This window comes from Amblyraja radiata, chromosome 1 (assembly GCF_010909765.2).
Source record: "Amblyraja radiata isolate CabotCenter1 chromosome 1, sAmbRad1.1.pri, whole genome shotgun sequence".
Taxonomy (NCBI): Eukaryota; Metazoa; Chordata; class Chondrichthyes; order Rajiformes; family Rajidae; genus Amblyraja; species Amblyraja radiata.
The window spans coordinates 35,092,257-35,119,315 of NC_045956.1; the positions used below are offsets into that span (position 1 = coordinate 35,092,257).

The 27,059-nt window shown below is 44.1% G+C and overlaps 1 protein-coding gene and 1 long non-coding RNA gene across 2 annotated transcripts in view; one reads left to right on the top strand and one right to left on the bottom strand.

Annotated features, from left to right (window-relative positions):
• The first annotated feature begins 7,205 nt into the window (after positions 1–7,205).
• On the top strand, positions 7,206–23,562 carry LOC116972754. Its single transcript, XR_004411874.1, has 3 exons — positions 7,206–7,340; positions 15,593–15,594; positions 23,553–23,562. It is a non-coding gene; the product is annotated as an uncharacterized LOC116972754 (long non-coding RNA).
• The window catches only part of srp72 (signal recognition particle 72), a 60,938-nt gene continuing 53,441 nt past the window's right edge, over positions 19,563–27,059 (bottom strand). The window contains exons 16-19 of the mRNA XM_033020446.1: positions 26,895–27,032; positions 25,981–26,018; positions 25,064–25,223; positions 19,563–19,854 (exon numbers count right to left, since the gene is read on the bottom strand). Of these exons, the coding sequence (XP_032876337.1) occupies positions 19,686–19,854; positions 25,064–25,223; positions 25,981–26,018; positions 26,895–27,032 (505 nt within the window). The 3' untranslated portion in view covers positions 19,563–19,685. The remainder of the gene's footprint in view (positions 19,855–25,063; positions 25,224–25,980; positions 26,019–26,894; positions 27,033–27,059) is intronic.

Sequence of the window (27,059 nt, forward strand, 5' to 3'; positions counted from 1 at the left end):
AAATCATGCTTGACTAATCTTCTGGAATTTTTTGAGGAGGTGACAAGTAAAATGGATGAAGGGGTGCCAGTGGATGTAATGTATCTAGACTTTCAGAAAGCCTTTGATGAGGTCCCGCACGGGAGACTAGTGACTAAAATTAGAGCACATGGTATTGGGGGTAGGGTGTTGACATGGATAGAAAATTGGTTGACAGACAGGAAGCAAAGAGTAGGAGTGAACGGGTCCTTTTCAGAATGGCAGGCAGTGGCGAGTGGAGTGCCGCAAGGCTCGGTGTTGGGGCCGCAACTGTTTGCCATATATATTAATGATTTGGAAGAGGGAATTAGGAGCAACACTAGCAAGTTTGCGGATGACAACAAGGTGGGTGGCAGTGTGAACTGCGAAGAGGATGTTAGGAGGTTGCAGGGTGACCTGGACAGGTTGAGTGAGTGGGCAGATGCGTGGCAGATGCAGTGCAATAAAGATAAATGTGAGGTTATCCACTTTGGCAGCAAAAACAAGGGGGCAGATTATTATCTCAATGGGGTTAGGTTAGGTAAGGGGGATGTACAGCGAGACCTGGGTGTCCTAATGGAATGTTGGCCTTCATAACAGGAGGATTTCAGTATAGGTGCAAAGAGGTTCTTCTGCAGTTGTATAGGGCTCTGGTGAGACCACATCTGGAGTATTGTGTACAGTTTTGGTCTCCTAATTTGAGGAACGACATCCTTGTGATTGAAGCAGTGCAGCGTAGGTTCACAAGATTGATCCCTGGGATGGCGGGACTGTCATATGAGGAAAGATTTAAAAGCTTGTATTCACTGGAGTTTAGAAGGATGAGGGGGAGGTTCTTATAGAAACATATAAAATTATAAAAGGACTGGACCAGCTAGATGCAGGAAAAAATTTCCAAATGTTGGGTGAGTCCAGAACCAGGGGACACAGTCTTAGAATAAGGGGAGGTCATTTAAGACTGAGGTGAGAAAAAACTTTTTCACCCAGAGAGTTGAGAATTTATGGAATTCCCTGCCACAGTGGAGGCCAAGTCACTGGATGGATTTAAGAGAGAGTTAGATAGAGCTCAAGGGGCTAGTGGAGTCAAGGGATATGGGGAGAAGGCAGGTACAGGTTATTGATAGGGGATGATCGGCCATGATCACAATGAATGGCGGTTCTGACTCGAAGGGCCGAATGGTCTCCTCCTGCACCTATTTTCTATGTTTCTTACACCTGCCCGGACATGTACACTACACCTGCCCAGACATGTACACTACACCTGCCCGGACCTGCACCTTGTGCCTCATACGCCTCTCAAGCACATCCATCCTAGAGTCTACTCTCCCCTCCAGCACTGAGCTAGCTCGTTTAACCCAGTCACACCAGCCAACATGTCCCAGCTACACTAGTCCCACCTGCCTGCATTTAGTACATATCCCTCCAAACCTGTCCTGTCCATGTACCTGTCTAACTGTCCCAGCTTCCACTATTTCCTCTGGCAGCTTGTTCAATACACCCACCACCATTTGTGTGAAAAAGTTATCGCTCAGATTCTTATTAAATCTTTTCCCCTTCATCTTGAACCTATGTCCGCTGGTCCTCGATTCCCCTACTCCGGGCAAAAGACTGTGCATCTACCCAATTTATTGCCCTCGTGATTTTATGCACCTCTATAAGATCTCCCATCATCCTCCTGCCACTCCAAAGAACAGAGACCAGCCCACTCAACCTCTCCCTATAACCCTCTAGTCCTGGCAACATCCTTGTAATCTTAGTTACACAAAAATGCGGTTGGTTGTCTCTCAGCGGGTGCAGCAGCATCTATGGAGCGAAGGAGATAGCACGTTTCGCGGCCAAAACCCTTCTTCAGGCCCGAAACGTTGCCTCTCTCCTTCGCTCCACCCGCTGAGTTCTCCCAGCATTTTTGTGTTACCTTCGATTTTCCAGCATTCTGCAGTTCCTTCTTAAACTCCTTGTAAATCTTCTCTGAACCCTTTCAAACTTGACAATCTTTCCTATAACATGGTGCCCAGAACTGAACACAACACTCTAAATGCGCTCACCAACGTCTTATACAACTGCAACATGACATCCCAATTTCTATACTCAATACTACTTTTTTACAATTTTATCTACTTGCGACACAACCTTCAAGGAAACATGCACCTGTCCTCCTAGATCCCTCTGCTCTACAACACTACCCAGAGGCCTACCATTTACTATGTAGGTGTTGCCCCTTTGACGCCCCAAAATGCAACACCTCACACTTCTCTGTATTAAATTCCATCAACCATTCCTCTGTTGGTATTGTCTCGTTTTTGATGCGGAACCTTTCGTCAGCGAGCCGGCCTTTGACGATGGAAATACTGCAGGATTTGCTGGGTTTAATCTCCATTCGTGCCCATTTGATGTTTTCCTGGAGTTTATCCAGCAGGCGTTTGGTGCATGCTTTTGTTGTTGTTATTGTGGTCATGTCATCCATGTACACCCTGATTGGAGGAAGTTGCAGCCCACTCTTCAAGCGTTCCCCTCCGACCACCCATCGTGATGCTCGAATGATGAGCTCCATTGCCATGGTGAAAACCAGAGGAGAAATGGTACAGCCTGCCTCAAGGTGCTGCCAGGCGGTGGTGTTGTCCTGTGTTGTGACGCAGAACTGGAGGTCCTGGAAGTAAGCTTTTACCAGCTTTGTGATGACCTCTGGGACCTGGAAGAAATTAAAAGCTGCCCAAAGAGTCTCATGGGGCACCGAACCAAAGGCATTGGCATGATCTAAGAAAATCACATGCAGATCTCTCTTTTCCTTCTTGGCAGTTTGTATCTGGTGCCAGATGACGTTTGCATGTTCCAGACATCCTGAGAAACCACGTACCCCTGCTTTCTGCACTGACGTGTCAATGAAGTTGTTGCTCTGCAAAAATGCTGAGTGTCTTTGGGCCACAACACCAAAGAAGATCTAGCCTTCCACGTTCAGAAGGCTGATCTGGTGGAATTAACTAATGGTTGAGGAGTTCTTTTCTTTGGGAATTAAGATCCCTCCTGCCCTTCGCCAAGCCTTAAGTATGATTCCTTTCATTAACTTCCAAAGGTATTTCAGGGCACCAGGGGTGTTCTTATAGAGCCTGTATTGAATGCCATTGGGTCCTGGGGCTGATGCTGTTCTTGCCCGTTTGACTGTGTTCTCCACCTCCTTCCATGTAGGAGTCCATCTGGTGCTCAGGTGGGTTGATAGGTGGCATGTCATCTGGAATGGTGACTGGCTCATGCCTCCGGTTGTCAGAGTACGTCTTCCTCAGGTGCTCCTCCAGTTCCCTTACAGGTACTCCCAGGATCCCGCTCTTCTCCTTGACAAAGAGGCTTTTGACAAACTCTGTAGAAACTTGTCCTTGCCCGTTCTTTCTTCTTGTGTTGCTTTCTCAGGCATTCTGCTCTTCGCAGGATTGCCAGGCATTGCTTTATTTCTAAGGTACACAAAATTGCTGGGGAAACTCAGCGGGTGCAGCAGCATCTATGGAGCGAAGGAAATAGGCGACGTTTCGGGCCGAAACCCTTCTTCAGACTGCTTTATTTCTGCCTGCAGTGCCTCGAGTCCTTTCCTTTCTGCCTCTGTGGCCTTCCTCCACTGTTTTCTCAGCTCCCTTTCTTTCATGAGTCTTTTGATCTTCTGCTGCCTCCTGGACTTGTATGAGTGCTGGTCCTTCTGTGTCCTCGTTTCATGACCTTCACCCCAAATCTCTCCGCCCCCATAGTTGTATATGGTGTCTCCCATCTTCTCCAGTTTCTTTCCACACATCCCTTCACATCCTTCCAGACGATGGACGAGGTCAGTGTTAATGGCCTCCCACTCTTTCCTCTGGCAGGATTTAGGCCACAAGATTTGAGGCTTTTTTCCCTTCCATTTCTCCTCTCTACCGCTGGGTTGGGCTCTGGATTCTTGTCCGTTGGTGGTACTGTACTTGGTTGAGCTTCGCCCTGGGGTGCTGATGACCCGTGTGGACTGTGATGGTTAACTGCACTGGGCTTCACTCGGACTGATTTGCCTACCGCTTAGAAAGTAATAGTCAATGCGAGGCCCCACACCAAGCTCTCTCGTGCACTTTTTCCTGCCCTGGTGGATCTTGAGACCCTTTTCTGATGTTATATTTTCCCAGCCACAGATGCAGCTTCGTAGCTTATGTCCTGCCGGTGCTGCTGCTCTGTCAATTGCTGTGCTAGTTGTAATACTCATAGTCGATTCTGTTCCTAGGTCTGTTGCCGTGTGGTCTGTCGATGAGTCATCTTGCGCCCCTGCTCTCGCAGACTCAAGGGGTATTCTTAGTCTTGTCTTTTTCGTAGCAATATATGGGTGGTACCAAAACGCTGATTAGTGATGGATCCTGCTGGCATGAGGAGCTAGCCCATGCCAGCCCCGGTGGGGTCTATTCCCTCCGGTCAGCAGTCTCTCCAGGCCATCACTAGGTCTTTCCCTGGTTGTCAGCTGCCCTTTCGCTGCGGTCACTGGTTTGATCCAGATGTTCAGATTGATTAGTAGGACTGGATGTTACAATCCCTATGATTTCACTACAATTGACATTCTTGGGGATGACCACTAGGTGAATTTGCTACCAATCAGACACATCTTCAGTTGTGTACCTCAACGTCACTGGGTGTTTCGGCCTTTTATCACAAGACACCCTCAGTCGAGGCAGGCCCACTGCAGGGTGATCAGACCTGGGTGTGTGTCTTTTGGTTAGTCTCTAGATGGTCACGTGGCAGCCCAGACAACATCTTTCCTCTTCAGCCACAGCCAGTAACTGCTCCATTCGGCAGCATTGGCAAGTTCTTTTATTGCCCTCCTTTGTGCCTGCCCTCTGACTCCTACTTCCCTCAGGAGCCTTGTGGTGGAACTGGCTACAAAGCCCCTGCACCCCACCTCCACTGGACACACCCTTACACTCCAACCTCTCTCCTCTGTCTCTGCTGTAAGGTTTGAATATTGAAGCTTTTTCCTTTCTTAAGCCTCATCCTCAGCCTCCTCCCATGGGACCGTCAGCTCAATGATGAAAACACGCCGACAGGAGTTGGACCAGAGAACGAGGTCTGGTCACAGGTTGGTATCTGCGATTTCAACTGGGAACGAAAGCCTCTGGCCCAGGTCAACACGCATTTCCCAGTCTCTGGCTGTGTTCAGTGGGCATGAGTTGAGAGGCGAGGGGTTAGTCCTCCGTTTCTCTACTGCTTCCTCCACCCCACCCCCAGGATGAAGAGTGGTATTTGCGGGGAATGTTATCCTGGGCATGATAGGCATGGCGTGGTGGTAACTCTATTGCACTCGAGTTCAGCTGCAAACAGCTCAGCACATGGTTGTGTCGCCCAGGTGTATCTGCCTCTGTGTTAGGCTGGTCTTACAACGACCAGGATGTGCTTGAGTTTGCTGGAACTGCACACAGGGGGCAGGCTGGCTCCTCTCCCAGCCAAAGATTTAGTTTGTGGGAGAGGGAAAGGACGTCTATGTTGGGTGTGATAATGAAGCTCAACTTATTTGACTCCATGGTCCCACAGCCTTCTCCACTGTGATCTTCCTCCTCTCAACACACATCCCACGTCACTCAGCGGCCTTGTTTTGGCTTGGGATATGGCTTGACACACCTGGCTGCTTCTCCCTGGTGGCGCACCTCCTCCAACACCCAGGTGCCGATGTTCAGCTGAGTAGCCTTTTGCCAGTAGGTTTCATTGCTCCCAGGCCAAAGCACCTCGGCCTTGTTGGACATGGCCCACTATGTCCCGGTGTTGGAGGACGGATTTTGCACTCCAGTACCACTGCTGCTGGAGTCCATTTCTTCCCTGTCTGTTAGGGTTGGAGCGACCACCTCTTATTATTGGGTCCCGGGGATTCTGTTAGTGCCATGTCCAGACTCACTTGGCACATTGTATTCCTCCCACCAGGCCCTTGAGACTGGCAGTGAGAGGGCTCCATTCCCATAAAGCCCTATGCTGCTGAGACATCTCAGTAGCCCAGCCACTTCCTCACTTGTGAGTTCACAGTCTCTCCAGCTGGTGACATGGGATAAAGTGACCTCGTAGATGGTAATTGGCTACAATCTTTTTATAAGCTCATAAGGAATAGGAGTAGAATTAAGCCATCGGCCCATCAAGGCTGTCTCCAGAGAGAAATTACACTGCAGTGTGTAGCAAATGGGAAATTATACCACTACTACAGAGTTCCTTTTGGTGTAACTAGATATCTTTCCCCTATCTTGATAATAATATTATTGCAGGAAAAGCCAAGCTGTAACATGATGAAATGTACAATGGTTGTTTGCAGTTGTACATTCTAAAAATTAACATTAAAGAGGCAAAGTCAATAACCATCAGTGTCATCAATTAATATTCTTGGACTTCCGGGTGGCGCTATGGAGAGCTAAGACTGCAGGCGCCATTTAGTTTCTGCTCCGAAAACCGCGCAAAAACACACTAAATTAAAAAATGGACTGAAGAAAATGCTTTCCGGCAGATGCCCATTGTCACGTAATGACGTCATCGGAAATCAACCCGACCCCGGTATTTTAAATGAGAAACGGGTCCACAAAAGGAACCTTCCCACCCGATCTCCGGGAAAAGACCAGAACTCGTGGGCAAACACTACAAGAGGAAGGTGAGGACATTTCTCAAGACTCTGAGGAAGAAAGCTCTACTTTTACTATGGAACAAGAGCAAGAGCAAGCACTAAAACAGGCTATGGTGCAAGAAATTAAAGACTTGTTGGCTGAAAAGCTCGGAAAGTTAGACACAAAACTGGATGAGCAACTTAATGGTGTGAAAACAGAAATATGTGAAAAAATTAATACGGTACAAGTTCATATAGAGGAGGTGAATTCCTCCCTGAAAGGAGAAATTAAAAGGGGTAAAGCAGACATCAGCAACAAGTTAGAACCCATTATTGTCACTTCAAGAAAACAGCGACGCCATCAGGGAACTGGAATCTGCAACTACTGAGATCACCCAGACAACTCAAAGACTGAAGACGGAACTCGACCGTGTTTCTGGGCAATTGGCCAAAATGACCGAAAAATGCCTAGATCTCGAAGGCAGTTCTAAACGTCAAAATCTAAGGATTGTCAGGGTGAAGGAACAAAATGATGGCAAAGATACTCGTGGCTTTGCTGCCGACTTACTTTAACAGGTACTTAATCTGGATGAGAGACCAAAACTCGACCGGCACATCGAGCCCTGAGAGTACGACCGGGACTTGGAGCTCCACCAAGACAATTTATTTTGAAGCTACATCAGCATCAGTTCTTGAAGACATCATGAAGAAAGTGGCAAACAAAAGAAATCTGATTTTTGAAGGAGACAGCATAAGAATTTTCAGAGATTATCCAGTTTAAGTCGTCAAGAAAAGAGCACTCTTCACCAAGTCGAGAGTTATCCTCAGACGCATACCAGATCTTAGATATTGACTAATGTATCCAGCCAAACTAACATACAGAGGGTCCGAACGCTTCTTCACCGACCCAGAAGATGCATTTACGTATGGGCAAGACATTGCAAAAACAAGTAGGATAAGTAACACTTTGCATAGATTCGTCACGAAAATACATTGAGCTGACTTTACTCGATTACTTAGGAGGGCTATGTTTTATTTATCTTGAAGTTATACTGCTTGTATATTGTGTGTTTAAATCACTCCTTCTGTATTCATTTATAATGGGGATATAAAGTTGTAAGGTTTACAAAGGGCTTATAAGTTATAATGGGTTTAAAAATGTTCGTATAAATGGCCGACATTTAGAAACAAAGGCTGCTAAGCCTAGGCTAAGATTAGAGATAGAAATGGAATGTATGTGAAAATTGAGCGAGGAGAGGGAGGGTATGGGGGAGATGGAGAGGGAGAGATTAATCTCTCCTTGTACATTCCAGCTGCGTCAACAAGTTGAAATTCCTAACAATTTATCTAACATACTAACAGAAAAAATCCACGTATTAAGCCGTCTATTTTAATTTAACAGTTAATATTTGATTACGAGACTTACTAAATCTATGTTATGGTTATATAGTCTGTTCATATCCAGAAGATGGCTATAAATTACCCGATAAAAAGGTTTAGACCTCCTGACAGTCTGCAGGACAGAGCGGGAGGGAATATGGTAGAGAGGGTGGGGAGTAGAGTTAAGGTATTAAAGAACTAGGGGGTAGAGGATGGAAGTGAGATGGGGAGAATTACAGGGTGTTATCGGAAGGGGGATTTAGAGAGAATTAGTCAGGAAGTCAGGGAAAGTTAGGGGAGTTAATTAGAGAAGCGAGAAAGTGGGATGCCCAGGGAGTGGGCAGAGGTCAATAGAGAAATAGGGGTCAAGCAAGTGTAGCCAGGGTACACAAAATTGCTGGGGAAACTCAGCGGGTGCAGCAGCATCTATGGAGCGAAGGAAATAGGCGACGTTTCGGGCCGAAACCCTTCTTCAGACTGATGGGGGGTGGGGAAAGAAAGAAGGAAAAAGGGAGGAGGAGGAGGAGCCCGAGAGCGGGCGGATGGGAGGGTGGGAGGAGACAGCTAGAGGGTTAAGGAAGGGGAGGAGACAGCACGGGCTAGCCAAATTGGGAGAATTCAATGTTAATGCCATAAGGACGCAAGGTGGGGAGGTAGCCAGGGATTGAGTAAGTTGTAGCAAGATGCGCGGAAGCTTAGAGATGTTATATTAGAACGATTGGGGAAGCTGATGGGGTGTTTGAGAAGTGAGGAGAGAGAGATCTCTGGAGGGTACTAATAAATTCCTTTAAGTCTACCGATTTTAAATCGGCTATGTATTTGACATAATCATTTCTTAAGCTAGTTAATAAGTTTTATAAACAAATCTAATTACCAATACTCATTTAGTATGTATTGTATAAAAAGATATTTAATTCGCCCAGAGGAAATTATTTACTGATCTTCCTCTGGGATTTTTTAGCCTATCTGTCACACTCTTTATCTATTCTTTCTAAGGCACTTTTCTTGGGAGATACTGCAGGGCTTTGGAATTTGGGCTCACCCACCCAGCAACCAAAGTTTTATTTTAAATATGTGTTACTCCATCTGACACAAGGAAAAACATGTAAGCTTTAATGCAAGACGATCTTTCTAGGAAAACTGGAGGAATTACCTTTTGTAGTTACATAGAAACATAGAAATTAGGTGCAGGAGTAGGCCATTCGGCCCTTCGAGCCTGCACCGCCATTCAATATGATCATGGCTGATCATCCAACTCAGTATCCCCGTACCTGCCTTCTCTCCATACCTTCTGATCCCCTTAGCCACAAGGGCCACATCTAACTCCCTCTTAATATAGCCAATGAACTATTGGCAGAGAGTTCCAGAGATTCACCACTCTCTGTGAAAAAGTTTTCTCATCTCGGATTTAAAGGATTTCCCCCTTATCCTTAAGCTGTGACCCCTTGTCCTGGACTTCCCCAACATCGGGAACAATCTTCCTGCATCTAGCCTGTCCAACCCCTTAAGAATTTGTAAGTTTCTATAAGATCCCCTCTCAATCTCCTAAATTCTAGAGAGTATAAACCAAGTCTAACCAGTCTTTCTTCATAAACAGTCCTGACATCCCAGGAATCAGTCTGGTGAACCTTCTCTGCACTCCCTCTATGGCAATAATGTCCTTCCTCAGATTTGGAGACCAAAACTGTACGCAATACTCCAGGTGTGGTCTCACCAAGACCCTGTACAACTGCAGTAGAACCTCCCTGCTCCTATACTCAAATCCTTTTGCTATGAAAGCTAACATACCATTCGCTTTCTTCACTGCCTGCTGCACCTGCATGCCTACTTTCAATGACTGGTGTACCATGACACCCAGGTCTCGCTGCATCTCCCCTTTTCCTAATCGGCCACCATTTAGATAATAGTCTGCTTTCCTGTTTTTGCCACCAAAATGGATAACCTCAATTTATCCACATTATACTGCATCTGCCAAACATTTGCCCACTCACCCAGCCTATCCAAGTCACCTTGCAGTCTCCTAGCATCCTCCTCACAGCTAACACTGCCCCCCAGCTTAGTGTCATCCGCAAACTTGGAGATATTGCCTTCAATTCCCTCATCCAGATCATTAATATATATTGTAAATAGCTGGGGTCCCAGCACTGAGCCTTGCGGTACCCCACTAGTCACTGCCCGCCATTGTGAAAAGGACCCGTTTACTCCTACTCTTTGCTTCCTGTTTGCCAGCCAGTTCTCTATCCACATCAATACTGAACCCCCAATGCCATGTGCTTTAAGTTTGTATACTAATCTCTTATGTGGGACCTTGTCGAAAGCCTTCTGGAAGTCAGATACACATCCACTGGTTCTCCCCTTATCCACGCTACTAGTTACATCCTCGAAAAATTCTATAAGATTCGTCAGACATGATTTACCTTTTGTAAATCCATGCTGACTTTGTCCAATGATTTCACCACTATCCAAATGTGCTGCTATCCCATCTTTAATAACTGACTCTAGCAGTTTCCCCACTACCGATGTTAGACTAACTGGTCTGTAATTCCCCGTTTTCTCTCTCCCTCCCTTCTTAAAAAGTGGGGTACGTTTGCTACCCGCAATCCTCAGGAACTACTCCAGAATCTAAGAGTTTTGAAAGATTATTACTAATGCATCCACTATTTCTGGAGCTACTTCCTTAAGTACTCTGGGATGCAGCCTATCTGGCCCTGGGGATTTATCGGCCTTTAATCCATTCAATTTACCCAACACCACTTCCCGACTAACCTGGATTTCCTCAATTCCTCCAACTCCTTTGACCCGCGGTCCCCTGCTATTTCCGGCAGATTATTTATGTCTTCCTTAGTGAAGACGGAACCAAAGTAGTTATTCAATTGGTCAGCCATATCCTTGTTCCCCATGATCAACTCACCTGTTTCTGACTGCAAGGGACCTACATTTGTTTTAACTAATCTCTTTCTTTTCACATATCTATAAAAACTTTTGCAGTCAGTTTTTATGTTCCCTGCCAGTTTTCTTTCATAATCTATTTTTCCTTTCCTAATTAAGCCCTTTGTCCTCCTCTGCTGATCTCTGAATTTCTCCCAGTCCTCTGGTATGCTGCTTTTTCTGGCTAATTTGTACGCATCATCCCTCGCTTTGATACTATCCCTGATTTCCCTTGTTATCCACGGATGCACTACCTTCCCTGATTTATTCTTTTTGCCAACTGGGATGAACAATTTTTGTAGTTCATCCATGCGTCTTTAAATGTCTTCCATTGCATATCCACCGTCAACCCTTTTAGAATTAATTGCCAGTCAATCTTGGCTAATTCACGTCTCATACCCTCAAAGTGTACCTTTCTTTAAGTTCAGAACCATTGTTTCTGAATTAACAATGTCACCTCTCCACCCTAATGAAGAACTCACCATATTATGGTCACTCTTGCCCAAGGGTGACCATAATATGACCAAGTACAACAAGACTGCTAACTAACCCTTCCTCATTACTCAATACCCAGTCTAAATAGCCTGCTCTCTCGTTGGTTCCTCTACATGTTGATTAGATAACTATCCCGCATACATTCCAAGAAATCCTCTTCCTCAGCAACCCTGCCAATTTGATTCACCCAATCTATATGTAGATTGAAGTCACCCATTATAACTGTTTTGCCTTTGTCGCACACATTTCTAATTTCGTTTGATACCATCTCCAACTTCACTACTACTGTTAGGTGGCCTGTACACAACACCCACCAGCGTTTTCTGCCCCTTAGTGTTTCGCAGCTCTACCCATACCGATTCCACATCCTCCAAAATAATGTCCTTCCTTTCCATTGCGTTAATCTCCTCTCTAACCAGCAACGCTACCCCACCTCCTTTTCCTTTCTCTCTATCCCTCCTGAATATTGAATATCCCTGGATGTTCAGCTCCCAGCCTTGGTCACCCTGGAGCCATGTCTTGGAACGTTAGGGGCGTTAATGTGCCAATTAAAAGGGGTAAGGTCTTAGCCCACCTAAAATCAATTAATACTGATATAATATTTTTACAGGAGATGCATCTCAAGGATGGAGCTCATAACAGGCTGAAGGCTAACTGGATTGGCCAACTATATAATTCTACTTTTCATTCTAAAGCTAGAGGTACTGCAATCATAATTTGTAAAGGCATACCATTCAAACACAAAGCCACTATAGCCGATAAGGAGGGTAGGTACATTATAGTATCTGGGGAGTTATATTCAACCCCACTTACTATGGTGAATATCTATGTCCCCAATTTTGACAACCTACAATTTTTTAATAATATAATAAATATAATCTCAGACTTCACCCAGCAAAATCTGATAATTGGAGGAGACTTCAATTGTGTTCTGGACCAATATCTGGATAAATCCTCACAGCAAAGGAGATATAATACAAAATCAAAATCAAGCAAACTCCTAAACACTTATATAAAATATACAAATATAACTGATGTATGAAGGATTGAGAATCCATCCGGAAAAGAATATTCTTTTTATTCAGCCGTGCACAAAACGTATACATGCATTGATTATTTTCTGGTGGACACAAAACTAATCCCTTTTAGAATAAACCCCAAATACCATAATAATATTATTTCCGATCATTGTCCATTAACATTCTCCTTAAAATTAGAAGGAATGCATAATAAAAAATGTTCTGGAGATTTAATCTTCAAATATTAACCGATCCAGGTTGCTGTGAATATTTGAAGCAACAGATGGAATTATTTTATGAGACAAATGACACACCAGGTATTTCAGCCTCTTTATTATGGAATCTTTTAAGACCTTTATTAGAGGTTCTATTATTTCATATCAAGTGTATCAAAATTAAAAAAACAGGTCAGAACAATTGGAATTAGAACAGATTAGACAGCTTGATTTAGAAAATGCTACCAATCCTTCTATTGACAAACACAATAAGATAGAAGTATTAAAATTTAAGTTAAATCAAATTCTTTCTGCAAGAGTTATCAAGTTATTTCAAAAAATCAAAAAAACTTTGAATTCGGTGACAAACCACACAAACTTCTGGCAAGTCAGTTGAGAAAAAAGGAAAAAGATCATACCATTCAAAAAATTAGATCAGAAAAAGGTGAGCTGCGTACACTCCCTAAAGATATCAACGAAAGATTTTTACAATTCGATCGCCATTTATACACATCTAAAACTTCAGTAGAAACTATAAAGATTTCTTGACAATTGCAATCTTCTGTCACTTAACGTGGCGGAACATGAAGAACTTGGAGCGCAGATTCCAGTAAAAGATATTGAAGAGACTATTAAACCACTGAATAATGGTAAAACGCCAGGCCAGATGGGTTAGTAACAAATTTTATTAAATAAATTCATGAATTAATCTCTCATTTACAAGCCCTTTATATACATGCATTTAAAGAACAGACGTTACCACAAACTTTAGCCGAATCAACTATTACACTGATACCCAAAAAAGATAAAGATCTTGATGAGCAAGGATCATTATAGAGCAATAGCTCTTTTAAATACAGACCAGAAAATATTAGCTAAAACCCTGGCAAGAAGACTAAGTACGTTAGTAAACTAATACACCCTGATCAAACTGGGTTTATACCCAAGAGACACTCGTTCAATAACTTGAGACGCTTGTTTAATATAATGTACTCATACAGAACGATAAACGAATACTTATCAATTATTTCCTTAGACACAGAAAAAGCATTTGACCAAGTAGAATAGGAATATCTCTTCACAGTATTGCAAAAATTCCAACTAGGAGAATTTCATGGATAAAGTTGTTATATAACAATTCGATTGCCAGAATACTGACTAATCAAACACTCTCACCTAAATTTCAATTATCCAGAGGCAATAGACAAGCGTGTGCATTATCACCACTGTTATTTGCCCTTGCGATAGAACCCTTAGGTGAAAGTATAAGAGTACATCCGAGCATTCATGGCTATAATACTAAATATTCTAATAATAAGATATAATTGTACAATACAATACAATACAATTTATTACTCATTGAGGTTCAAACGAAATTTGGTTTCTGCAGTCATACACACAAGAAAAAGAACCAAGACACAACACAACTGCACAAACATTCATCACAGTGAATCTCCTCCTCACTGTGATGGAAGGCAAAGTCTTATCTCTCCCCTGCTCTCCTCATTCCCCTTCCGATGTCAGTCAAAGCCCCCGGCGGGCGATGGTAAGTGTCCCGCGGCCATTAAAGCCGCGCCGGGTGATGCAAGCCCATGCTCCGGGTCTTGGTGTTGGAGCCCCCGGCGGGCGCTAGCAAGTCCCGCGGCCATTTAAAGCCGCGCCGGGCGATGTAAGGCCCCGCTCCAGGTACTTTTCAACCCCGCAACTCGGGCGGGAGAAGTCGCCGTTGCGGAACCCCCCGAAAAGCGGTCTCCCACCAGGGACCCGCGGGCTCCCGGTGTCACCGTCCACCAGACCTGTGGTTGGAGCCTCCGAATCCCCGGGGTCGGGTCGCAGCCACGCGCCACCACAGCTCCTCCCTCTCTGAACTCGGCCAGCTCCACGATGGTGGGTAAGTCCATAGCTCCGTGGCTGGAGCCCCAGGTCGTTCCGGTTGGAGGCCGCTCCACGGTGCTAGGCCCCAACGACAACGGAGATCCGACAGGGAAAAGGTCGGGTTCTCCGTGCAGGTGAAAGATTTTAAAAGTTTCCCCCACCCCCCGCCCCCCACACACATACCCAGTTTAAAAAAAAGCACTTTAAACTACATTCAAACATTCAAACGCGACAAAAAAAAAAAAAACGACAGACGGACTGCAGAGGCCGCTGCGACGTGAGTCGCGCCGCCCACCCAAAGATGGGTATGCAGAAGATGTACTATTATATATTACTAACTCCCAAGTCAGTATCTCAAATATACTAAATCTTATAGAACAATTTGGCTCCTTTTCAGGTTATAGAATAAACGGGAACAAAAGTGAAATTATGCCGATAAAACATCAAGACCCGTCACACCTTCTAAAATTTCCCTTTAGAATTGCCATGGAAAAATTTAAATATCTTGGAGTTTACCTGACTAGAAAATATTCTTCCTTATTTCAAGCAAATTTTCCACCATTAATCACCAAATTAAATGCCCTTATTCAATTTTGGAAAACACTTCCGATGTCCCTCATAGGCAGAGTAAATGCCATAAAGATGATTTTCCTTCCACAAATCCCGTACTTATTTCAATCAATACCGATTTTTTTCTCCCTAAAAACTTTAAAAAAAAACTCGACTACGATACAAACTTTATCTGGGATTACAAAACTTACAGAATTCACAAATGACATTTATGTAAACCTAAAGAAATCGGCGGACTAGCTTTCCGTAATTTTCTTCTCTATTACTGGGCAACTAATATTAAAAATTTAATTTATTGGATGGACGATACATGCCAACAAGTAAACTGATTAAAAATGGAGAGGGAAGATTGTTTGCCTTTCAATATAGGCGAGATTCTTCTTTCTCCAACAAATCTGAAGAAATCAATGTACGAGAAAAATCCGAGACTCCATAGCACCTTACAAATCTGGAAACAGCTGAAATCAACCCTTAAATTGAGAATTTATCTCTCCTCTTACCAATTGCCAATAATCCCTCGTTTTAAACCATCTACTTTAGACAAGGCGTTTGTACAATGGGAAAGCTTAGGAATTAAAAAGCTGGGAGACCTTTATGAGATGGGGACCCTCCTCTCGTTTCAAGAATTACAGTCGAAATATCATTTGAAGAGTAGTCAATACTTCAGATATCTTCAAATACGAGTATGTGAAAATACCACACCAAGATTGTCACTCTATGGGTCCAGGTATACTAGATGAATGCATGAATAGAAAGTTGAATTCAAATAAGTTAATATCGTACCTCTATAATACCCTTTTAAATTTACATATCCCACCGTCGAAAATAATTAGGCGAGCTTGGGAAGACAAATTGGGTTTAACAATTTCAAAGGATAGTTGGGAGGAAAGTCTTCTATATATACACTACTGTTCTCTTAATGTTAGGCACTCGCTAATACAATTTAAAATACTGCATAGACTTTATTATTCAAAGTCTAAATTGAATAAGATCTTCTCAAAGGTATCCTCCAAGAAGCAACCATAACCCATTCCTTTGCTTCCTGTATAAAATTACAAAACCTCTGGAGGGGAAGTTTTGTATTTTTTCCAAAATACTTAAAATAAAACTGGATCCCGACATAAAATTGATCACACTAGGCATATCGGAGGCCTGTTCTGAGCTAACATTATTTCAAAGACGTTTCCTTAACTATGGCCTGATAACGGCGAAAAAACTAATGCTTAAATTTTGGAAACAGACAAGTCCCGACAGTGAAGATGTGGATCACAAACATGTCCGAGACACTACATTTGGAAAACATTAGGCTTGTCTTGCCAGAAAAAACAGATCAATTTCTCAAGACATGGACACCCCTTCACCGAATTCTTACAAGAATAGCATGGTGCAACACAAATTTAAATTTAAATCCGATGCCAGGTTTCTTTTTTCTTATTTCTATATCTTTCGGCCACACTACTTTGGTAGTTTAGGGGTCTTTCTTTTGTTCTTTTTCGATCTATCTTTTCACTTTTTCCCTTTCTTGTTCTCTTTTTCTTTTCTTTTTTCATTTTCAGGTTATAAGATTAAAAATGAAGCTGTACAATTGTATAATTTTAGATACCGAATGTTTAATCTTTGTACAATTGCTTCTAATAAAAATAATTTAAAAAAAATATATATATTTTTGGTTTAGGAAGGAACTGCAGATGCTGGAAAATCGAAGATACACAAAAATGCTGGAGAAACTCAGTGGGTGCAGCAGCATCTATGGAGAAGGGTTTTGGCCCGAAATGTTGCCTATTTCCTTCGCTCTATAGATGCTGCTGCACCCGCTGAGTTTCTCCAGCATTTTTGTGTACCTAATATTTTTGGTTCTTGGGTTGGAAATGATATAATCAAGCCTGATCCAGAAAGACTCCAGCCACTCAAAGAGATACCTGTTCCAGCTACATTAAACTCTCTACGAAGGGTTCTTGGGATGTTTGCATATTATGCTAAATGGATACCAAATTTTTCTGACAAAATTCAACCTTTGATTAGAGCAAAATCTTTCCCCTCGACTCTACAGCAATTGGTGCCTTTACTTCTTTAAAGAAGAAACAATTGAAATCTGCGACATTACGCGCCATCGATGAGGATCTCCCCTTTGTTGTTGAATGTGATGCCTCTGATTTAGCAGTATCAGCAACATTAAATCAAGGAGGATTTCATGTATCGTACTCTCCAAGGTAGTGAATTGCACTACCCCACCCGTCGAAAAGGAAGCTACAGCAATTATTGAAGCAGTGAGAAAATTGAGTCATTTCCTTGCTTGTCAGCACTTCACTTTGATAACAGATCAGCTTTCAGTAGCTTTTATGCTGGATAATCGGAAACAAACGAAGATTAAAAACAGTAAAATACGTGAATGGAGGATTGAATTATCTGCATATATTCAATTGAGTACCGCCCTGGTAAGGATAATGTTGCTCCGGATACATTAACTCAAGCATTTTGTGCCTCTGTTCATTCTTCTGCACTCACTGATCTTCACAATAGGCTGTCATCCTGGAGTCACTCGTTTGTTACACTATGTTCGTTCCAAAAACTTACCTTTCTCTACAGAAGATGTGAAGATGACGTGTGGTTCATGTAGAATCTGTGCTGAATTAAAACCAAGGTTCTTCCGTCCTGAAGAAGGAAGATTGATCAAAGCTACTCAACCTATGGAACATTTGAGTATTGACTTCAAAGGGCCTTTACCATCCTCCTCTCGAAATGTTTATATACTTACCTTAGTTGATGAATATTCGAGGTTTCCATTTGCCTTTCCTTGTCCAAATATGTCAGCTACTACGGTTTTCAACTGTTTAGATCAACTGTTTTCATTCTGTGGATTTCCAAGTTACATACATTCTGATAGGAGCACCTCATTCATGTCAAAATATTTAAAAGACTACCTTTCTAATAGAGGAATTGCAACAAGTAAAACAACACCATGTCATCCTATTGGAAATGGTCAGGTTGAGAGGTATAACAGAATCATTTGGAAAGCAGTGAAACTGGCTTTAAAGTCAAATGACATACCAGATCAGCAGTGGGAATGTGTTCTACCAGATGCATTACACTCTATCAGGTCTCTACTGTCAACTGCTACCAATACTACTCCACATGAGCGGTTCTTTAACTTCAAACGGCGTTCTTATAGTGGTACTTCACTGCCATCATGGTTAACCATATAACAATTACAGCACGGAAACAGGCCATCTCGGCCCTACAAGTCCGTGCCGAACTTTTTTCCCTTAGTCCCACCTGCCTGCACTCATACCATAACCCTCCATTCCCTTCTCATCCATATGCCTATCCAATTTATTTTTAAATGATACCAACGAACCTGCCTCCACCACTTCTACTGGAAGCTCATTCCACACCGCTATCACTCTCTGAGTAAAGAAGTCCCCCCTCATGTTACCCCAAAACTTCTGTCCCTTAATTCTGAAGTCATGTCCTCTCGTTTGAATCTTCCCTATTCTCAAAGGGAAAAGCTTGTCCACATCAACTCTGTCTATCCCTCTCATCATTTTAAAGACCTCTATCAAGTCCCCCCTTAACCTTCTGCGCTCCAGAGAGGTTAAGGGGGGTTGACTAGCCCTGGGCCTGTGCTGCTTCGTCGTTATGTCCAATCAAATAAGAATGAGCCCTTTGTTGAAGAAGTTGAACTGACTGAAGTCAACCCTTCTTATGCAACTATCAGGATGGACGTCAGTCAACTGTCTCACTTCATGACCTTGCACCATGTCCGTCTTCTCCATCAGCTCCATCACTCCTTGATAACATTAATCGAGAACTTCCTTCAACACTTCCATCATCCCCTATGGAAACTTCTAGAAGTAATTCTAAAATGGAAAATCTAAATAACAATATGAGCGAAGTTGATTGCCACCAGCTATTGAAACACCATTATCTCCTGAAGCTCCAGTGCTGCGACGGTCATCATGACATACTAAACCTCATGACCGTCTCAACTTATAAATAGGAGGGGAGAATGAAGTGGGTACATGTGCGGGGCTTTTCCAGAGTGGGTGCATGTGCGGGGTATTTCGAGTGGGAAAGGCCCGTGGAATCAGCCATGTTTGCCAGACATTTCTGAGTTTATGTATTACAGAAATGAGTTGCTTAAAGCTTAAATAAAGTTAAGTAAATTACGAGTAGATTAAAGTTTAATTTGCCTCACAACAGTCTACATTTACTTGTTTCTTTTGTTTGAGAAAAAAAACATTATTTGTCCAGTGTGGTAGGTGTCCAGGGTGATAGAGGCTCACATTCTCATCATAGCTACAAACAGTGTGCCATCTCTATTGTTTTCAGTTGCCTCACCCACTGCCCTCGATCCCTGATCCCATCCTCTCATCACCTGGAGTTATTGGAATGAGAACGTCAAAGCAAGATAAAGGAATGCCTACTTGCATTATTTGATTAGCTCTCAAATATAGAAACTCATGTATTCGTGTTGGTGTTTCAGTTAATCTGCAAATATTATTAAATACATTTGAGTATTTAAAAGGTTGTCACCGAGTCCTTTATTATTAAAACTCCTTTAACACCACAATGTGTTTACATTGATTGTTCCAATTTTAATGCATATTTGGGGAATATGGTTCACACCATCAATCAGGGTCACCATCCCCCCTTTCCACCTTTCTTCTTTTTTTGTTGCTGCTTTTTCTTGGAGGCTGCTGAAGGCTTCTGCTGCCGAGGAGGCACAATGTTGCTGGAAGCTGCCACAGTTGCAGCAATCCCAGGTCTTGGCGATGTGGGTGGGCTATTCACAGTCTTGCTGGCATCACTGAATAAAGAGCAGAATAATAATTAACCTGGCTATAAAGTACAGCTACTATACACAAAGGTAGATAAAAGTGCTGGAGAAACTCAGCAGGTGCAGCAGCATCTATGGAGCGAAGGAAATAGGCAACTTTTCGGGCACAAACCCTTGTTCAGACCGATGAAGGGTGGGGGGGGGGGGGGGGCAGGGAGAAGAAAGGAGAAAGGAAGAGGAGAAGCCAGAGGGCTGAGGGAGAGCTGAGAAGGGGAGGAGACAGCAAGTGCTACCGGAAATTGGAGAAGTCAATGTTCATGCCGCTAGGGTGCAGACTGCCAGAATATGAGATGCTGCTCCTCCAATTTCCGGTGGTGCTCACTCTGACCATGGAGGAGGCCCAGGACAGAAAGGTCGGATTCGGAATGGGTGGCGGAGTTGGTGCTGAGCCACAGGGAGATCAGGTTGGTTAATGCGGACCGAGCGGAGGTGTTCGGCGAAACGATCGCCAAACCTACGCTTGGTATCACCGATGTAGATCAGCTGACATCTAGTGCAGCGGATGCAATAGATGAGGTTGGAGGTGGTGCAGGTGAACCTCTACACACATTCAGTCAGCATCAACATTTTCAGGACATTCACACAGATACATGGGTAGGACAGGTTTAAACTAGAGGCAAGGGGCTGGGAACAATAGTACGGCAGCAATTGGATGGAGTGATCGGAAAGTAGAAGTTAGGACCAATAGGTCTCACAGGAATGACAGGCAGTGAGAGATGATGGAGGGACATGGTGAGGCTGATAGACTGAAGTGTATTTATATCACTGCAAGAAGTAACGTGGAGGAAGAGGTGGAGGAGCTGCGACACTAATCAGCAGCTTTCAGAGAGGACACTGGAGGCTTTGTCTGCTGAGGTGATATAGGTAGGGCTTAGAAATAAGAAAGGAGCAAGAAAGCACTCTAATGGGACTACTATAGTCCCCTAATCGCAAATGGGAGATGTAGGATATGGAAACAAATTAATAAAAGATTCCAAAGAAACAGGGTTGTCTAAGTGGGTGACTTTAACTTTCCCAGAATTGACTAGGACTTGCACAATGCTAAAGGCTTAGACAGGAAAGAATTTGGTAGCTTTATCCAAGAGGATTTCCTGAAACAGTATGTGGATAGTCCAACTGAGAAGGGAACATACTAGACCCTGTATTGGGAAATGAGTCTGGCCAGGCTACTGTGTTTCAGAGGAGGAGCATTTTGAGGATAGTGATCTCAATTCCATACGTTTTAAGATTGTTTTGAATACGGATGTCTGGATCTTGCAGAAAGGTAGTAAATTGGAGCAAGACAATCTACAACACTATTAGGCAGGACACTGATAGCAGTTATTGGATAACTACACATCTGATATATGGGAGTCATTGAAAGGGCATGTTCCAGTGATAAGGAGGGGTGCAGATGGCAAAGTAAAGGAGCCTTGGATGACCATAGAGATGGTAAATTTGGTTAAAATTAAAGAGGAAATGTACACAAGGTTTCAGATGATGAAATCACACATGGGCTTTGAGGAATATAAAGCAAGTAGTAGAAAGAACTCAGATGGGCTATTTGAAGGGCTACTATGGGCCATGAAATAGCTTTGGCGGGTCAAATTATAGAAATTACAAGGGCTTTTAATACTTACATTAAACACAAAAGGGTAACCAGGAAGCAGGTAAGGCCAATCAGGGATAAAGGAGGGAATTTGTACTTGGAATCAGGGGATATAGGATAATAAACGAGTACTTTGCATCTCTATACAAACATTGTTCCCCTGACCTCGAGTACATGTCTGTAAGATGCCGGCCTTTTTTTCTACCGAGAGAACTAACAGTAGTGATTGTCACGGCTGGGTATATTCCACCCGACGCCAATGTAAACACGGCGCTCTCTCTCCTGCTGAACACCATTAACGAACAGCAGCGGGCCCACCCTGAAGGTGTTCACATAATTGCAGGGGATTTTAACAAGGCCAACTTGAAGACTGTACTGCCGAAATTTTATCAACATGTCAAGTGTTCTACTAGAGGGGAGAACACGCTGGATCTTGTCTACACCAATATCAAGCATGCGTATAGAGCCATTCCCCTCCCCCAACTCGGCCAGTCAGATCATCTCTCCCTCCTGCTCTCCCCAGCCTACACCCCCCTCAGACGCAGTGCCAGGCCCACCATAAAGTCTGTTACAACCTGGCCTGAAAATGCACTCTCCAAACTACAGGACTGCTTCATACAGACAAACTGGGACATATTCGAACACCAGGATCTGGAAACATTCACAGGAACGGTACTGGACTATATCAAGTTCTGCATCGGAAACGTGACTGTGGACAAAAACATTCGGGTTTTCCCAAACCAGAAACCCTGGATGTCCAGCCAGGTCCGCACACTCCCCAGAGCCCGCGATGCTGCCTTCAGGTCAGGTGACAGAGCTCTGTACAGGGCTGCTCGAGCCGATCTGAAAAGTGGAATTAAAAAAGCCAAGGTGGACCATAAGAGGAGCATAGAGTCCCACCTGTCCAGCAATAATACACGGGAGGTATGGCGGGACATACAAGACATCACAAACTACAGAGGCTGTGCCACAACGACAGAAGACCTGAGTGCGCCGCTGGCAGAGAAGCTAAATTGCTTATTTTCCCGCTTTGAAACACCACAACAGCAGCACTCATCTGCTACAGCCCTGCTCCCACCCTCACCTGGCTCCTGTACTACTCCACTCACTGTAAGGGAGCACAATGTCAGACGGGTGCTCCTGGCAGTGAACCCCAAGAAGGCTACCGGCCCAGATGGAGTACCTGGTAAGGTGCTCAAAGCGTGTGCCCACCAGCTCACCGTCATCTTCACCAGAATCTTCAACCTCTCCCTGGACCAGGCAGTTATCCCGTCCTGCCTAAAATCAGCCACAATCGTCCCAGTGCCGAAGAAGTCTCCCATCACCAGCCTAAATGATTACCGTCCCGTGGCCCTCACTCCGGTAATCACGAAGTGCTTCGAGAGATTGGTCCTCCAGCACATCAAGGACTATCTCCCTCCAGACTTCGACCCCCACCAATTCGCCTATCGCCCAAACAGATCCACAGAAGACGCCATCACCGTAGCTCTCCACTCTGTGCTGAGCCACCTGGAGCTGGGGCAGAGCTACGTCCGGATGCTCTTTGTGGATTACAGCTCAGCTTTCAATACTATCATTCCGGACATTCTCATCGACAAACTGGTCACTCTCGGCCTCTCCACTCTCACATGTGCCTGGATAAAGGACTTCCTCACCAACCGGCCCCAGACTGTGAGACTCGGCCCCCACCTCTCCTCCACTCGCATGTTGAGTACCGGCTCCCCACAGGGCTGTGTGCTAAGCCCCCTCCTATACTGTCTCTACACCCACGACTGTAGTCCGGCCCACAACAACAACCGCATCGTCAAGTTTGCTGACGACACTACAGTAGTTGGACTCATCTCAAGGGGAGACGAGGCAGCCTACAGAGAGGAAGTCCTGAAGTTGACAGCCTGGTGCTCAGAAAACAACCTGGCTCTGAACACCAAGAAAACAAAAGAGCTCATTGTCGACTTCAGGAGGCACAGCACCGACTTAGCCCCCCTATACATCAACGGCGAGTGTGTGGAGAGGGTCTACACCTTCCGGTTTCTCGGTGTCCTCATCTCCGCTGACATCTCCTGGACAGACAACATCACAGCGGTCATCAAGTAGGCTCAGCAGCGGCTGCACTTCCTGAGGGTCCTCAGGAAGCACAACCTGGACTCCAACCTGCTGCTGACCTTCTACCGCTCGTCCATTGAGAGCCTGCTGACATACTGCATTACAGCATGGTACGGCAGCTGCACCATGGCAGACAGGGAGAGGCTTCAGAGGGTAGTTAGGGCAGCACAGAAGATCATTGGCTGCCCTCTCCCCTCCCTGATGGACATTTACACCTCCCGCTGCCTCAGCAGGGCGAAGAACATCATCAAGGACAGCTCCCATCCTGCATTTGGCCTGTTCGACCTGCTGCCCTCAGGGAGGCGCTATAGGTGCATCAGAACAAGAACAAACAGACTCAAGAACAGTTGCTTTCCAAAAGCCATAACCTCCCTGAACTCACACATGTACTGACTTCACAGCCTAACCCCCGGACTTCCATCTATCCACCTACTGTAATTTGTACTGTAACTGTAATTTTTTTAAATATGTGCAATAACCCATACTGTATATAGGAATCCTATTTATTCACTCTATTCATCCATTGTCTTTTTATAGATATGTATATAGCGCCGCAGAACTGTGCACCTTATCTCCCCCCCCCCCTTGTTTTGTTTTTTGTTTTTTGCACTAATTACATGTCTGCACTGAGTAGGAGCTGCTTTTAATCTCATTGTACATATGTATAGTGACAATAAAATAGCATTCTATTCTATTCTATACACAGAGGACAGTGACATCAGTGTAAAGAATACTAATATACAAGGGCTGTTTGAGATTTAGGTGGCAGTATTTGGAGCTCTTGATAAGCATGAAGGTAGATAAATCCCCAGGGCCTGACATGATCTATCCCAGGTTATTGAGAGAACCAGAGAGGAGATTTTGGGAACATTAATGAAAATCTTTACATCTTCTAAAATCCCAGGCAAGGTCCTGGTGGACTGGAGAGTAGCTAATGTTGGATCTTTATTTAAGGAGAAAAGTAGAGAGAAACTAGGGAACTAGAGGCAGATGAGCCTCACGTTAGTGGTGGGGAATCGATTGGATTGAAGAGATAAATGCCGCATAATCAAGCACCAGTCTCACTCCGGCTACTCACCCTTCTCCCAATACCCTCTACTTCTTTACTCCCCTACCCTGGGAAAAATAATCTGTGCATTCACCCTGTCTATTCCACTCATGATTGTATACACCTCTATAAGATCACCACTCAACCTCCTGTGTTCCAAGGAATAGATTTCTAGTTTGCCCAACGTCTCCTAATAACTCAGCCCCTTTAGTCCTGGCACCATTTTATTTCCTTCTTACTTCTTAAAGTTTATATACACTTCTTGCTTAATTTTGACCTTGGATGACCAGCAGTAGCAATCTTAATATTAGCAGAAACAATTAGCAGAATCCTGGAGCATAGGAGGATGTCAATCCACACCACCTGATTTTTTGCCAAATATCGACTCGCATCTTTCACCACATGTACAGAGTAAGAACAATCCCACGGCAAACACTCACAGTTCACTTGTTCCAGATGATGTTGCTCCTTGAGTTCCTTTCCCAATGAGTTCCTTCTTCTTCCCCTTCTTTCTCCCACGATAATATGAACGTTCCCTCATAGGAAGCCATCGCTCTGGATCAGGAGTCACTTTTGGATCATGATTTTTGGGTAGCTTACCTACACAATAAAAAGTGGGACATGATGGAGGTGGTTTACATTCACAGGTCAACAAGATCAACATCATCTAAATTAGCTATTTTGTTTCAAGCTTGGCCTAATATTGAAAAGCCCATGCTGGCTCTCTGAGTAATCACGCTGACATAATTGCCCCTCTTATTTCTTTGTACCCCGTTCCCTCTATTGTTCATCAACTCTATCCCAATTGTTTAACCAGCACACTGTGGAGATTTGGGAGGAAACTAGCACAGGCAAGAGATCCTCGTGTGGTTAACCAATACCACACAAACAGCAGAGGTCAGGAATGTCCTCTGTCCTCAGTGGCAGATATAGGAATGTTCATGTGTCCCATCCAGTAACTCTAGATTGATATGAGCTTTGATGCAGGGTGGCAAGCCAACTGCTTGCTCTCACATCTCAGCAGAACTTGCTGCGTTTCAACCTCCTCAGGTCTGTTGTTGGAACATGAAAGCATGCACAATAAGTGAGCTCCACTCTCCTCAGCTACATGTTTGAGTAGCTAAAGTGTCATAACTTGCATAGCTGGGGGGGGACGACGAATGGGTGCAATTGAGAAAAAAAAATTCCAACGACATGCTTTTGCAAGTTATTCAAGTACATGGCTCAAGGTACAGGTGGAACTCACTAGGATACCAAACATCAAAGTAAATGAACTTTATATCAATCACAAAATAAACATATGCTACAAAACCTATGACAGGAAGAAAGAAAGAAGAAAGAAATCTAAAGAAAAAACCTCTCTTTTTCTTCTTCTTTTTCTTTATATCACCCTGTCTGCAAAACAAAAAGCAGTGTCAGAAGGAACAATTCTACAAAGCAGAATGAATTATGGGCAAAAGAAATTAACTATTTTTGTGAAATTTGCAGTCATGAAGCTCTGGGATTGGAGCATGTTTAAGAAAGAACTGCAGATGCTGGAAAAATCGAAGGTGAACAAAATTGCTGGAGAAACTCACCGGGTGAGGCAGCATCTATGGAAAAAAGAAAGAGTCAACTTTTCGGGTCGAGGCCCTTCTTCAGACTGATGTGGGGGGGTGGAAGAAAGGAAGAGGCGGAGACAGTAGGCTTGTGGGAGAGCTGGGAAGGGGGGAGAAAGCAAGGACTATCTGAAATTGGAGAAGTCAATGTTCATTTACAAGATGGAGGCGTAGGCAAGTCTGGTGACAAGATGGAGGCGCATTGACTTATCAAATTTCAGGTAGTCCTTGCTTTCTCCCTCCTTCCCCTCCCCAGCTCTTCCGCAAGCCTACTGCCTCCGCCTCTTCCTTTCTCCACCCCCCCCACCACCCGAAATCAGTCTGAAGAAGGGTCTCGACCCGAAACGTCGCCTATTTCTTCTCTCCATAGACGCTGCCTCACCCGCTGAGTTTCTCCAGCATCTTTGTCTACCTGGGATTGGAGCAGATCAAATTTCTTCCTTACACACAGTTGTCAAATCAACGCAAGTCTCTGCTGGGTGCAGCTGATCGAGGCAATGACAAGGAAAGCATATCAACACCTTCAGAAGATTCACTATGTCAACGGACACTCTATCCACCTTCATTCTTTGGGCAGAAATCAGTTGGAGATTTTTCCTCTCAATACCATTCAAGTGGAGATAAAACCTTAAAAACTCTGTTCATTCTGTGCTTTTAATATGGTGCCACATACCCACGTTCGTTTGGTTGGATTTCACCTGCCACTTTTCCAGCCTTCTTCCTGATGTATGTGGCACCATGTGAATTCTCCAAGGCATCAACATCCACTTTGAAAGACATAGCCTCAAGTGAAGGCAGGTGTTTACTAAGTCTGGACATGTATGTTTAGGAAATGTAA